The 14349-nt window shown below is 36.5% G+C and overlaps 1 protein-coding gene across 30 annotated transcripts in view; it reads left to right on the top strand.

The window, feature by feature from the left end:
- MYO9A (myosin IXA) overlaps positions 1-14349 on the top strand; it is a 297950-nt gene that overhangs the window by 185263 nt on the left and 98338 nt on the right. For all 30 annotated transcript variants that reach the window (XM_054667756.2, XM_054667748.2, XM_054667767.2 and 27 more), the window contains 2 exons: positions 337-480; positions 2096-2135. In XM_054667756.2, the coding sequence (XP_054523731.1) occupies positions 337-480; positions 2096-2135 (184 nt within the window). The remainder of the gene's footprint in view (positions 1-336; positions 481-2095; positions 2136-14349) is intronic.

The raw sequence follows: 14349 nt of genomic DNA, 5'->3' as shown, positions 1-14349 counted from the left end.
AATTCTAAACTAACAAAGAGGGAAGATACTATAATCCATTATATTAGTTACTAGTTGTTGAATGATAATATATTTAAAGATATCAGCTACATGATATGCTCATCTACATGCACGTTTGTATGTGAATATGACGGAATTCATAGGCATTTGTTCTGAATGAGACAACGGTTAGTCCCAACTGATTGGCAGTCATTTGGATGAAATCATTTTTTGGTTGGTTTAGCATTTTTTTCTAAATTTTAACTTTAGTATTTAAAGTTTCATTTTACTTATTTAAGCAGTAAAGTGTTAATTAGAGACGTCTTCATTAACTAAAGCAAATTATATTTTTTACAGTGATACATTTGATATTGCCTGGAATGGCAGAACTGGGATTCGCCAGAGCAGACTATCAAGTGGCACCTCCTTGCTTGATAAAGATGGAATATTTGCTAATTCAACTAGCAGCAAACTCCTGGAGAGAGCCCATGGAATTCTCACGTCAGTACTAATCAGTAATGTAAATTGTTTTTTGTTTGTTTGTTTTTTTTGGTCTGGTTTAAAATTTCTGGCAGAAAAAAATGAAGAAGGAAGATGGTGAAATGTTATTTTCATGGGAAGAATTTTGACTGAAACAAGACTCAAAGTTATTTAGGTAGCGTTTACAGCCATGAATCTCATGTGTTATAAAGCTTGTGTTTTTGTTGATTTTTCTCCCCCATATTACCAGGAGAATCATGACTGAGTATATTTGTTATGGAGATGATAATAAAGGTCTTATTGTTTAGACAGGCCCTACCTTCAGAGAAAGAAAAAACTGTTAGCTCCTTTTAGGATTCCCAATTTTTACTATAATTATCCATTAATTCTAGCAATCTTAACAAATTAGGCAAGAAAATCTATAAATGGTGAATGGTTGAGTGATATATAACACTTATCCAAGCTTTCCATTTCTCATTAACTGATTATAGAGTTGGTTTGAAGACATAGCTATAACCATTCTCTACCATGCTTCATAGAGACCCCATCTCTCCAAAAAAAAGAAAAGAAAAGAAAAAAAATTAGCCAGGTGTGGTTCCATGCATGTAGTTCCAGCTACTCAGGAGACTGAGGTAGGAGGATCAGTTGAGCCAAGGAAGTTGAGGCTGCAATGAGTCATGATCTTGCCATTGCACTTCAGCCTGGGCAACCGATTAACATCCTGTCTCTGAGAAAAAAAAAAAAAAAGGAAAAAAGTTATTAGTTATTAGCATTAACATGTTTTAGATATTTCCCAAGCATATCGTTTGACCGCTAGCTAGAGGTGTGACTGAATTGGATTCCATAATCCTTGTCTGAATCACTGCTTAATAATATTAGTAGGTTCTATTTATGTAGGTCTTGCTCTAGCCCAGAGATATACATTAACTCATTTAATCCTCACAACAACTTTTAAGTTATAGGTAGTATTGTCCTCCCTGTTTTACATTATTACATAATGAAAAGTTAAAGAGGTTAAAATCATACCTTAATAGATGGTAGACCATAGATTGTTGTCCAGGTCTTTCTAACTTCCCAGCCCATATTCATAAGCGTTGGACTTTATTCCTTCTTTTCTGTGGCCATAAAAAAGGCTAAAAATAAATTAAAAAGACTTGATTTAAGTATGGTATTGAGGTTTGAATAAGGAAAAAAATGAGTGGAATAGAATTTTTAATTACCAAAAATGGAAGATTACGTTTTGGTGATAAGTACGTTTTTTTTAAATTTATGAAACTTAGACATCTCATTTCGTTTTGATATGATAGAAATAAGTCTTCTGTAGGTACAAGAAACTACTAACAACTGAAGAAAATGAACCTGTAGCTTAGAATGTACAACACAGTGTTACTAATCATCAGGTGTAAATCTATTTATACTTATATAACAAGGCAGGTATCTTCCTTGTTTATTCTTCCTTCCCAAGGTGCCTGCTTGGCTGAATCAGATAGTGTTTTCATATAAAGAACCTACAGTCTTGGTAATGGGTATATAATCTGTTGTTTTAGGAGAGACCTTGAAATCTTTCTTCTCTACAGTAGCTTTTGTTTTTGTTTTTATACAGTAGCTTTTTTTAATGAATGATTTATCTCTATAGGAGAAACAAAAATTTCAAATCCAAGCCTGCCCTTCCAAAGGTGAGTACTATGAAAACTTTTTTTGTATTGGTATTCTGCTACACAATTATTTTTTATTACTCATACAATCTTCATACATCAAAAAACAAGAAATAACCTTATTTGTATCCAAGATAGTGATCGTGCACTTAGTTGAATCCATTTTAGAAATAACACTGTTATGAAATGGCTAAGCCTAATGGTTCAGGTAAATATTTATTTGTGATATATACCATTTTCTAGCGTTTTAATAGCTCCTGAATATAAATGTTGTTTAGTTATTGCCTCTTTATGTAAGGTCTCTTCATTTCTCCTTGAGCCAAGTTAAGGTCAAATTCTGAATGGTACCTGATTTTAAAATAATTTCTGATTAGTGCTCACCTAATCCAATTATCTATAATAAATGTTTGCCAGGTTTTTCTATAAAGGGACATTGTCTTTTCAGGCTTATGGTTTCTGATATAACTAGTTGGCTCTGCTGTTGTAGCAGAAATGCAGCTATAATTTGCATTCCAATAAAACTTTGTTAATGGACACTGAAAATTGAATTTTATATAATTTTTCATATGCCATAAAATATTATTATTTTAACCCATGTAAACCATATATAAATAGTGGGCAGGATTTGGTGAGCAGTACTTGCCCCTCTGTTAATATAGCTCTGGTTTTTTTTTATTTTTTTATTTTTTTGCAGGGGTTGTTGTTTCATTTTGCTTTGTTTGTTTTATTAATGTGTATAGCAGCTTTATTTGTAATAGCAAAAAACTCGAAGCAACTCAGACTTTCATCAACAGAAATATGGATAAACACACTGTGGTATATCCATATAATTGAATACTTAACTCACCAATAAAAATTAATAAACTATTGATGCGTGTAACAGCGTGAATGAATCTCAAAATAATTACATGCAATAGTAGATACTGTATATAAATCTTAGAAAATATGAATTGCAGTGACAGAGAACAAAGAGGTGGTTTTAAACACACAGACATTTCCAGGGACTACAGCCCCCTGGATCAATGCAGATATGCAGTTAAAAAGCACACTCCCCAGTTAATTTCTGGAAGGGGTTTGTCTGTATACTTCTCTAGCCGTTGTTTGAGGATTGGGCTCCTCTCTAGGCTGCATCTAGTAGCCAATGGGCAAAGAAACAGCAGAACCCTGGGATACTGACTGTGAGTTCCAGCGTTTCCTGAGTTTTTTCATCTGGCTTGCTCCAGCAATAAAGCTAGAGCAGATTATCTCTGTAGATTATCCTTGGAAGGAGTTTATTAATGGATTGATCACAGCTGCCACTGCTCCCTCCCAAGGGATGGCCTCCTTAACCTTATAGTTCTGGGAATTGATGGGACACTGAATTTCTGAGTCTCTAGACCACTGAAAACAAATAAATGGGCATTCAGTGGGCCCACTTTCTTCCCCCAAGATGAGATAATGCAGTCTGATCTAAAATATAGGCGTTTGCTAGAATTCCTCTCTTCAGCGTAGTGCAGAGAGAATCCTACTGTCAGCTTCACCACGAGGATAGAAGGAACTGGAACACACTTAACACTTCAACCTTTTTAGCTGTGTCTAGGGGGAATGACTTCTCTCTCAAATGTTTTGAGGTACTAACGGAACTTGGCACATCCTAATTTCCTGGAGACAACAAAAAACAAAGGCAGCAGTTTGGACAAACACAAAGGTTTGAGAGGTACCCTAGAATTTCTGGCCAGACTGACTGGTTAGGTTCTTCTACACTAAACAGGATTGGGAGAAGCTATTAGGTTATCTAATGTGCAGAAAACAACACAGAGGGTAAAGGCAAATGAAGAAATGGGGAAGTATGTTCCAAATAGAGAAACAAGATTCAAAAAATACCTGAAGGAGAAGAAAGAAAAAGTGAGAGAAAACACTTTCAAAGATGTAAAGGCAGAAAACTACTCAAGCCTGGGGAAATAGAACTCCAGATCTAGAAAATTCAAAGGACACCGAATACTATCCATCCAAAGAGATCCTTATTAAGGCATGTTATAATCAATTTGTCAAAAGTTAAAGACAGAGTATTTTTAAAAAAGCAACAATGAAAAAGCAACATGTTAAATACAAGGGTCCCCCACAAGACTATCATCAGATTTTTCATGAGAAACCTTGCATGCCAGTTAGTGGGATTCAAAATCCTCTGAGAAAAAAGACCTGCCAACCATAGTACTATGCCCAGCAATTTTGTCTTTCAAAAATGAAAAGGAGATAACAACTTTCTCAGACAAATGATGGCTAAGGGAATTCAGCACTGCTAGACCTGACTTACAAGTAGAGTTCTACTTTCTTGAACTTCTTTCTTGAGAGTTCTCTAAAGAAAGTTCTTCAAGCTAAAGGACAATGATAATTAGTACCATGAGAACATGAAAGCAGAAAACTCACTGATAAAAGTAAGTACACTGTCTAATTCAAACATTTTAATTATGTGATGCCAGTGTGTAAATCAATGATATCTCTAGTATAAAGGTTGAAATACAAAACTGTTGAAACAATGGCAGCTACAATAGTTTGTGAAGGGACACAAATTATAAAAAGATATAAAATGTAACATCAAAAAGATAAAACATGAAGGGTGAGTAAAAGTGTAGGGTTTATGCATGCAATGAAAGTTTAGTTTTTGTAAGCATAAAATAGCCAGTTGTAAGTATATGACTGGCTTTTTATGTAAGCCTCAAGGTGACCACCTTTAGTGGATACACAAAAGATAAAAGAATGGAAGTCATACTGCTATAGAAAACCATCAAACCACAAAGGGAAGACAGAATTATTGGAAGAAAGGCTCTACAAAATGATAAAATAATGAACAAAGTGGCACTAGTAAATCTTTACCTATCAATAACTGGTTTGAATGTAAATGGATTAAATTCTCCAATTAAAAGCCACAGAGTGCCTGAATGCATTAAAAAAAGAGAGACTCATCTATATGCTACCTGCAAGAGACTCACTTTAGCTTTAACGATGTACAGAGAATGAACATTAAGGGATGGAAAAAAGTATCCCATGCAAATGAAAACCTAAAGAGAGCAACAGTAGTTATCCTTATAACAGACAAAATAAAGTCAAAAACTGTAGATGAGATAAAGAAGGTCAATATATAATAATAAAAAGGGGTATGGTCATCAAAAGGATGTAACAATTTTAAATATATATGCACCCAACATTGTAGCATCTAAAAGCATAAAGCAAATATTGAGACATCTGAAGAGAGAGATAAACTACAATACAGTAATCCTAGGGGATTTCAGTACCCCACTTTCAACAATGAACAGACCATCCACACCAAAAATCAATAAGGAAACAATGGATTTGAAGAAAACAGTGGACCAAATGCATTTAATAGACATATACAGAACATTTCAGTCAACAGCAGCAGAATACACATTCATCTGAAGCATACATAGGACATTCTTCAGGACATTACAGGCATTGAGCCACCATGCCTGGCCAGCAATAGAAATTCTTTCATAAAAGATTAGCCCAGGACCAGATAGTTTCATGATGCAACACTACCAAACATTTAAAGAAAAATGAATACCAGTCCTATTCAAACTCTTTCAAAAAATTGAACTGGAGAGAATACCTCAAACTCATTTTATAAGGCCAGCATTACCCTGATAGCAAAGCCATACGAAAGTACTACAAGAAAATTAGTTCAGCTACTATGGAGAAGTTTGGAGATTTCACAAAGAACTAAGAGTTGAACTCCCATTCAACCCAGCAGTCCCATGACTGGGTGCATGCTCAAAGGAAAATAAATTGTTCTACCAAAAACACATGCACCTGTACATTCATTGCAGCACTATTCACAGTAGTCTTTGCTATTGTAAATAGTGCAGATATCTTCATCAAAATGCTACTACACCATATTCAATACGACATTGAAAGGATCATTTACCATGATCAGTTGGGGTTTATTCTTGCCATACAAGAATGGTTCAATATATGCAAATCAATAAATGTGATTTATCATATTAACACAGTGAATAGCAAAAACCATACTGTCATTTCAACACATGCAGAAAAAGAATTTGACAAAATTCAACCTTTCATGATAAAAGCTCAACGAATTAGGTATAGAAGGACTGTTCCTCAATATAATTAGGCAATATGTGACAAGCCCACAGCTGACATTATACTCATTGGTGAAAAGTTGAAAGCTTTACTCTTAGGATCAGGAACAAGAAAAGGATGCCCAGTGTCACCACTTCTGTTACACTTCAATTCAGTGTATTACTGGAATTGTTAGCCACAGAAATTAGGTAATAAAAAGAAATAAAAGGCATCCAGATTCAAAAGGAAGAAGTGATATTGTGGTTGTCAACAACATAACGTTATATAGAAAATCCTCAAGACCCCACTAAAAAGCTGTTAGAACTGATATATAAATTCCGTAATGTACTTCAGTAATGTTTCAGGATACAAAGTCAACATACAAAAATCAGCAGTGTTTCTTGCTTTTTTTTTTTTTTAATAGAGACAGTGTATCACTCTGCCACTCAGGCTGAAGTGCAGTGGCATGATTGTAGCTCACTGTACCTTGAACTCATGGGTTCAAGCAATCCTTCCACCTCAGCCTCCTCAGTAGCTAGGACTGCAGGTGCATGCTACCACATCTGGCTATTAATTTTTTTTTTTTTTTTCTGGTAGAGATGGAATCTTCTTTCTCTGTGTTGCCCAGGCTGGTCTTAAAGTCTTATCCTCAAATGATTTTCCTGCTTTGGCCTCCTAAAGTACTAGAATTACAGTCATGAGCCACTGCACCCAGCTTAAAAATCAGTAGCATTTTATAAACTAAAAATGAACTATCTGAAAAAGAAATTAAGGAAACCATCCCATTTACAATAGCATCAAAAAATATAAACTATTTTATAGTAAATTCAACCAAAGAGGTTAAAAATCTGTATACAAAAAAATCATAAAACATTGATGAAAGAAATTGAAGACAACATAAATGAAAAATGATATCCTGTGTTAGTGGGTTGGAAAAATTAATATTGTTAAAATCTCCATATTGCCCAGAGTGATTCACTGATTCAGTGCAATCCCTATAACATTCCATTTTCATTTTTCACAGAAATAAAAAAAATCCTGAAATTCATATGAATACACAAAAAACCCCAAATAGCCAAAGCAATCTTGAACAAAAAGAACAAAGCTGGAGGCCCACACTACCTGATTTAAAAATATATTAGAAAGGTATTGTAATCAAAACAGCATGGAGCTGGCAGAAGAAAATATACATTAACCAATGGAAAAGTATTAAAAGCTCAGAAGTAAACCCGTACATTTATGGTTAGTTGACTTTAAACAAAGGTGCCAAGTACACACATGAGTAAAATATAGTCTCTTCAATAAATGATGTTGGGAAAACTGGATATCCACATGTAGAAGAATGAAATTGGGACCATATCTCACCCCACATAAAAAATCCAACCAAGTAGGTTAAAGACTTAAATATAAGACCTGAAACTTAAACTTGAACGCAGGTTTGAGCTGTGCAGGTCCGCTTATACATGGGTTTAAAAAAAAAAAATACAGTCATCCATATCAGGGGGATCTACATCTGCGACCAAATGTGGATCAAAATATGGTATTTGTGAGATGTAAAATCCACCCTTATGGAGGACCAACTTTTTGTACCTGTGGGTTCTGCAGGGCTGGCCATGGGATTTGAGTATGTACATATTTTGTTATCTCAGCGTGGTTCTGGAACCAATCCCCATGGATATTGAGGGACAATTGTAGAATAAAACATACGGGGAAAACTCTATGACATTGGTCTGGCTGTTGATTTCTTGACTATGACCCCCAAAACACAGATAACGAAAGCAGTAATAGACAAATGGGATTGCATCAAACTCAAAAGCTTCTGCACAGCAAAGGAACTAATCAACAGAATGATGAGACAAACTGTAAATGGGAGAAAATATTTGCAGACTATGCATATGGCAGTGGGTTAATGTCTAGAATATATAAGCAGTCCAAACAACTTAATAGCAAAAAAGCAAATAATTTAATTTAAAAATAGCCAAAAGACATTTTGCCAAAGAAATGTCTTAGGGCCTGAGGATCAGCCTACCTGGCAGCCCCACCCCTGGCAGTGCAGCTCCTGTGATCATTGGATTTGTGCCCTCCCCGAGGGCCTGAGGATGGGCCCACTTGGTGGCCCCACTCTTGCCAATGCCACCCCCATGAAGAGTGGATTTGTACTCTTACCCAGGTCCTGAGGACCAGCCCACCCAGCATCCCCACCCCTGATGACGCTGTCCCTACAACTGGCTGAACTGGTGCATTTTGTGTGTGCCTTCCAGAGCCAGTGGACTGGTGTGTATCCAATGATGCCACCTCTGAAACCTACAGAACCACTATGCTTTGCATGTGTACCCTGCAGGGTCTGAGGGCCAGGCTGTCTGGTAGCTCTGCTCCTGGTGACACTGCCTTTTCATTTGCTGGAACAACCATGCTTTGGACGTACACCCTTGGCATCAAGATAGCTTGTGTGGCGGCTTTACCCACAGCCACACTGTCACCCAGGCTGGAGTACAGTGGTACGATCGTGGCTCACTGCAGCCTCTACCTCCCAAGCTCAATCAGTTCTCCTGTCTTAGCCTCCCAAGTAGCTGGAAATATAGGCATGTACCACCATGCCCGGCTAATTTTTCTATTTTTGGTAGACGGGATCTCACTCTATTGCCTGAACTTGTCTTGAACTTCTGACCTCAAGCAGTCTTTCTGCCTCGGCCTCCCAAAGTGCTGGGGTTACAGGTGTGAACCACTGTGTCTGGCCCACTGCACTTTAAAACAAACAAAAACATGCAGGGTCTCATTATGTTGCCCTGTCTGGACTTGAACTCCTCAGTTCAAGTGATCCTCCAGCCTCAGCCTCCCAAGTTGCTGGGATTATAGGCATATACCACGGTGCATGGCTTGGAACTGTCACTCATGCCTTGCGCATGTCCCCCAGGACCAGAGGACTGGCTTGCTTGGTGGCACCAACATAGTACTGGAAAAGCACACCAACTTTGTAAACACCCGTAGCCTAAGTCACTGAGGCAGTAACATCGGATGTTGACTACAGGTAAAGAAATTACACAGAGACTACACTGCTGCACCTACCTAGAACCAAAGCTAAAGCACCCTACCCATTTACCACCTTAGGATCCATCTACAGAAAATGTCTTCTTAAGAAAGTAACCCCATAAAATTGGAAGAGGCAGCTGTTTCACCTAATGGCGCAGGTCAATACGGGGACACAAGAAATATGGTAAGATAACTACCGTGATAAAAATATGCAAAAGAATAAAACTCACTGGTAGAAGTCAATTCAGAATCCAATTTAGAACCGTTAGAGGTAATTTCACTTTCAAACTCAGAATATATTATTAATATAATGGTGGCATATAGTCTTTTAAATCTCTAGTATGATGGTTATAACTCAAAATGGTAAGTGATGTCTATAGCTACAATTAAATGTTAAGTAACACATGATTTTAAAAAGATGTAAATTAAGGCAGCAAGTTATAAATTGTGGGGGGATGGGGATAAAAGTCTAGCGTATTTGTATGCAAAGTTGTTATCTGTTTAAAATAGTCCATTATAAATACAAGATTTTAAAATGTAAGCCCCATAGTAACCTGAAAGAACAAAACGACAGCAGATACATAAATAAGAAAGAGAAAAGAATTAAAGCTTAACTCTCCAGAAAACCACCAAAACAGACAGATAAATAGTAAGAGAGGAAGAAAGGTTATATATAGATACGTATATACATGTATATACATATACATAGATACGTATATACGTATATATCCATGTACACGTATATACGTATATATCCACATACACGTATATACGTATATATCCATATACACGTATATACGTATATATACATGTAAGTATATATGTACATATACGTATATACGTATATACATATACGTGTACACGTATATGTATATATGTATATGTATATATACGTGTATATATGTGTATATATACGTATATGTATATATACGTGTATATATGTGTATATATACGTATGTGTATATATACGTATATGTATATATACGTGTATATATGTGTATATATACGTATATGTATATATACGTGTATATATGTGTATATATACGTATATGTATATATACGTGTATATATGTGAAGGAAATATTATTAGCCCTAAAGGGAGAGAGAGATAGCAATACTGTAATTATAGGGGACATCAACACTCCACTTTCAGCAATGGATAGGACAACCAGACAGAAAATCAGCGAGGAACGATAGAGTTAAACTGCACTCAAGATATGTGAACCTAACAGACATTTACAAAACATTCTGCCCAGCAGTTGTCGAATACACATTTTTTTCTTTTTCTTTTTTTCTTTTTTTTTTTGAGACTAAGTTTCATTCTTCACCTAGACTGGAGTGCAGTGACACGATCTCGGCTTGCTGCAATCTCCACCTCCCGAGTTCAAGCGATTCTCCTGCCTCAACCTCCCAAATAGCTGGGGTTACAGGCATGTGTCACCACACCCGGCTACTTTTTTGTAGTTAGTAGAGATGGGGTTTCACCATGTTGGTCAGGCTGGTCACGAATTCCTGACCTCAGGTGATCCACCCATCTTGGCCTCTCAAAGTGCTGGGATTACAGGCGTGAGCCACCACGCCTGGCCCACATTTTTTTCGTTAGCACATGGACCTTTCTTTAAGATATGTCATGTGTTGGGCCACAAAACAAGTCTCAATAAGTTAAAAAAATTTCAAATTGGGAGCCGGGGGCGTTGGCTCACACCTGTAATCCCAGCACTTTGGGAGGCCAAGGTGGGCAGATCACGAGATCAGGAGATTGAGACCCTCCTGGCTAACACGGTAAAACCCTGTCTCTATTAAAAATACAAAAAAATTAGCCAGGCATGGTGGCAGGCGCCTGTATTCCCAGCTACTCAGGAGGCTGAGGCAGGAGAATGGCTTGAACCTGGGAGGTGGAGCTTGCAGTGAGCCGAGATCACGCCACTGGGCTCCAACCTGGTTGACAGAGCGAGACTCCATCTCAAAAATAGTAATAATAATAATAATAATAATAAACAAAATTTCAAGTTGGGGAGTATCTTTTGTGACAAGGGATTAAACTAGAAATCAATAATAGGTTCTTTAGAAACTATATGCAAATAGTTTTTAAACAACATGCTTCTGAACTACAAATGAGTCAAAGGAGATACTAAAAGGGAAATTAAAAAAAATTTGAAGCAATGAGAATGCAAATGCAATGTACTAAAACCTGTGGTCTACAGCAAAAGCAGTTCTAATGGGGAAGTTTATAGCAATAATTGTCTACGTTAGTAAGTGAGAAAGATCTCCAGTAAACCACCAATAACATTATTCCTCAAGGAACTAGGAAAAATGAGAACAAAATAAACCTTAAGTTAATAGAAGAAGAGAAATGATAAAGATCATAGCAGAAATAAGTGAAATAGAGGCTTAAAAATACAAAACGTTAATGAAATTAAGAGTTAGTGTTTTGAAAAGATAAAAATCGACAAATTTCTAGCTAGACAAAATTTTAAAAGGAAAAGATTCAAATAAATTCAGAGATGTGAAAAGGTGACATTATGACTGATATTACAGAAATATAAGGGATCATAAGAGCCTATTACTAACAACTATAAGGCAACTATTTGGAAAACCTAGAAGAAATGGGTAAATTCCTAGTCACATACAACCTACCAAAATTGAATCATGAATAGAAAATCTGAAGAAACCAGTAACAACTCTGAGTTCAAATCAATAATAAAAAGTCTCCCATCGAAGAAAAGTCCATTACATGACAGCTTCACTGCTCAATTCTACCAAACATTTGAAGAAGAATGAGTCTCAGTCCTTTTAAAACTATTTCAGGAAAATGGAGAGGAGAGAATTCTTCCAAACTGATTTTCAAGGCCTTGATAAGAAAACCAGACAAGAACACAACAAAAACGAAAATTGTAGGACGGTGTCTCTGATTGAACATGGATGCATAAATCCTCAACAAACTACTAGGAAACTAAATTCAATAGCACATTAAAAAGATAACATCATGACTAAGTGGGATTCATCCCAGGGTTGCAAGAATGGTTTAACATATGCAAATTGGTAAATGTGATACATTAACAGAATTAAGGGAAAAAATTATACAGTTATTTCAGTAGACACAGATAAAGCATCTGACAAAATTCAACACTCATTCATGATAAAAACTCTCATGATATAGACAGAACAGATGTACCTCAACATAATAAAGACCACATGACAGACTCACAGACAGCATACTAAACAAGGAAAAATGGAAAGCTTTTCTTCTGTGATCTAGAATAAGACAAGGATGCCCGCTTTCACCACTTTCTCTATTCAACATAGTACTGGAAGTCCTAGCCAGAGCAAGTAAGCAAGAGAAAGAAATAAAAGGCATAGAAATTGGAAAGGAGGAAGACACTAAATTACCTAATGTTAAGTACATTAGTAATTATCAATTATATAGTGCTTGATATTTGTACATATTTGCTCCCCAGGAATTAAAAACTGGCTACTTAATGAATGCTAATTAAAATTAAAATGTCATACTGTTTTTAAATAAAAGGTTTCTTTTAACCATAACAACAACAAAAAGCCAAACTCATAGCAGTATATAATAGAGTTTTGATTCCCAAAGGTTTGGGGTATAAGGGTGGGAAGGGAAAGGGACAACACTGGTCAAAGGATAATGTTTCAGTTAGACAGGTTCTAGTGATCTTTTGTGTAGCAAGTTGAATATGGTTCATAATAATGTATTATATATTTCAAAGTTGCTGTACAAGTAAATTTCAAGTGATCTCACCGCAAAGAAATAAGTATGTGAGATATTTTATTTAGCCTGATTTAATCACTACTCAATGTATACATGTGTCATAATATCACATTGTGCCCCATAAATATATACAATTATTATTCATCATTTTAAAAAAGATGAAAAACCAAAAATATACAGTGACCTAAAGTAGATTAAAGATTGCCAGAGGCCGGGTGCGGTGGCTCACGCCTGTAATCCCAGCACTGTGGGAGGCCAAGGTGGGCAGATTGCCTGAGCTCAGGAGTTCGAGACCAGCCTGGGCAACATGGTGAAACCCTGTGTCTACTAAAAATACAAAAAATTAGCTGGGCGTGGTGGCACGTGCCTGTAGTCTCAACTACTCAGGAGGCTGAGGCAGGAGAATTGCTTGAACCTGGGAGGCGGAGGTTGCGGTGAGCCAGGATCACGCCACTGCACTCCAGCTTGGACGACAGAGTGAGACTCCATTCTCAAAAAATAAAAAAAAAAGTAGAAAAAGATTGCCGGGAAGCAGCATGCAGTGTTTAGGGAAAAGAGAGGACTTGCAAAGTGGGAGAAGGAACAAAGAAAGCATTAGGGGCTATAGATATGTTCATTATCATGATTGTGGTGATGGCTTCATAGCTATATAAATATGTCATAACTTATAGTGTATACATTAAATACGTGCAGCTTATTTTGTTTCAGTAAAGCTATTGGAAAAAAGATCATTGAGGGAAAGGAATTTAGACTCATACTAACTTTTTGACCTTTTTACTTATTGAATATATATCTTTTAAACTTCTTACTACTTTTAATTCATTTCAACTTTTTATTAAAAATATCTCCTGTTTACACAGTCTATGCTAGATAAGATATATCCCTATCCTGAGGAATTTTTTGAGTATATAGTAGGAGGCCAAATATCCTCAACTCACTAATTTCGTCTCAGACTAAATTCTCTATTTAAGAAGTAGGGATGAGTTAGGTAGGGATGGAGTGCGGGAGAAGGAGTGGGTGGAAGGGATGGAGTGCGGGAGAAGGAGTGGGTGGAAGGGATGACATCTAGGTCAGGATAAGTCAAAATGATCTGAGATCCTTGTTATTACAGGGAGCCTTTCCATCAAACTTCTTGACAGGAGCCACAGTCAGCACTTAGTTTGTACAACTATGACTCTGAGATGACACACAGCTCTTCCCTTTTGGATAACAAGTTAGCCTAGTTTGCTTCAGACAAGCATCCACTTGAAATGCAGAGGCAGCTTTCATGAACTCAAGTTCGTCCTTCCACAAGATGATAGCTCTGTTTTGGTAATACTTTCCCATTTTTCTTGTTAGAATTTATTCCCTCCTAACTTGAAACTGTCACCTGTATTAGATCTACTTTTCTAACATGAC

Source organism: Pan troglodytes, chromosome 16 (assembly GCF_028858775.2).
Source record: "Pan troglodytes isolate AG18354 chromosome 16, NHGRI_mPanTro3-v2.0_pri, whole genome shotgun sequence".
Taxonomy (NCBI): Eukaryota; Metazoa; Chordata; class Mammalia; order Primates; family Hominidae; genus Pan; species Pan troglodytes.
The sequence above is the reverse complement of the archived record's forward strand: the minus strand, read 5'-3'. Positions and strand labels throughout refer to the sequence as shown.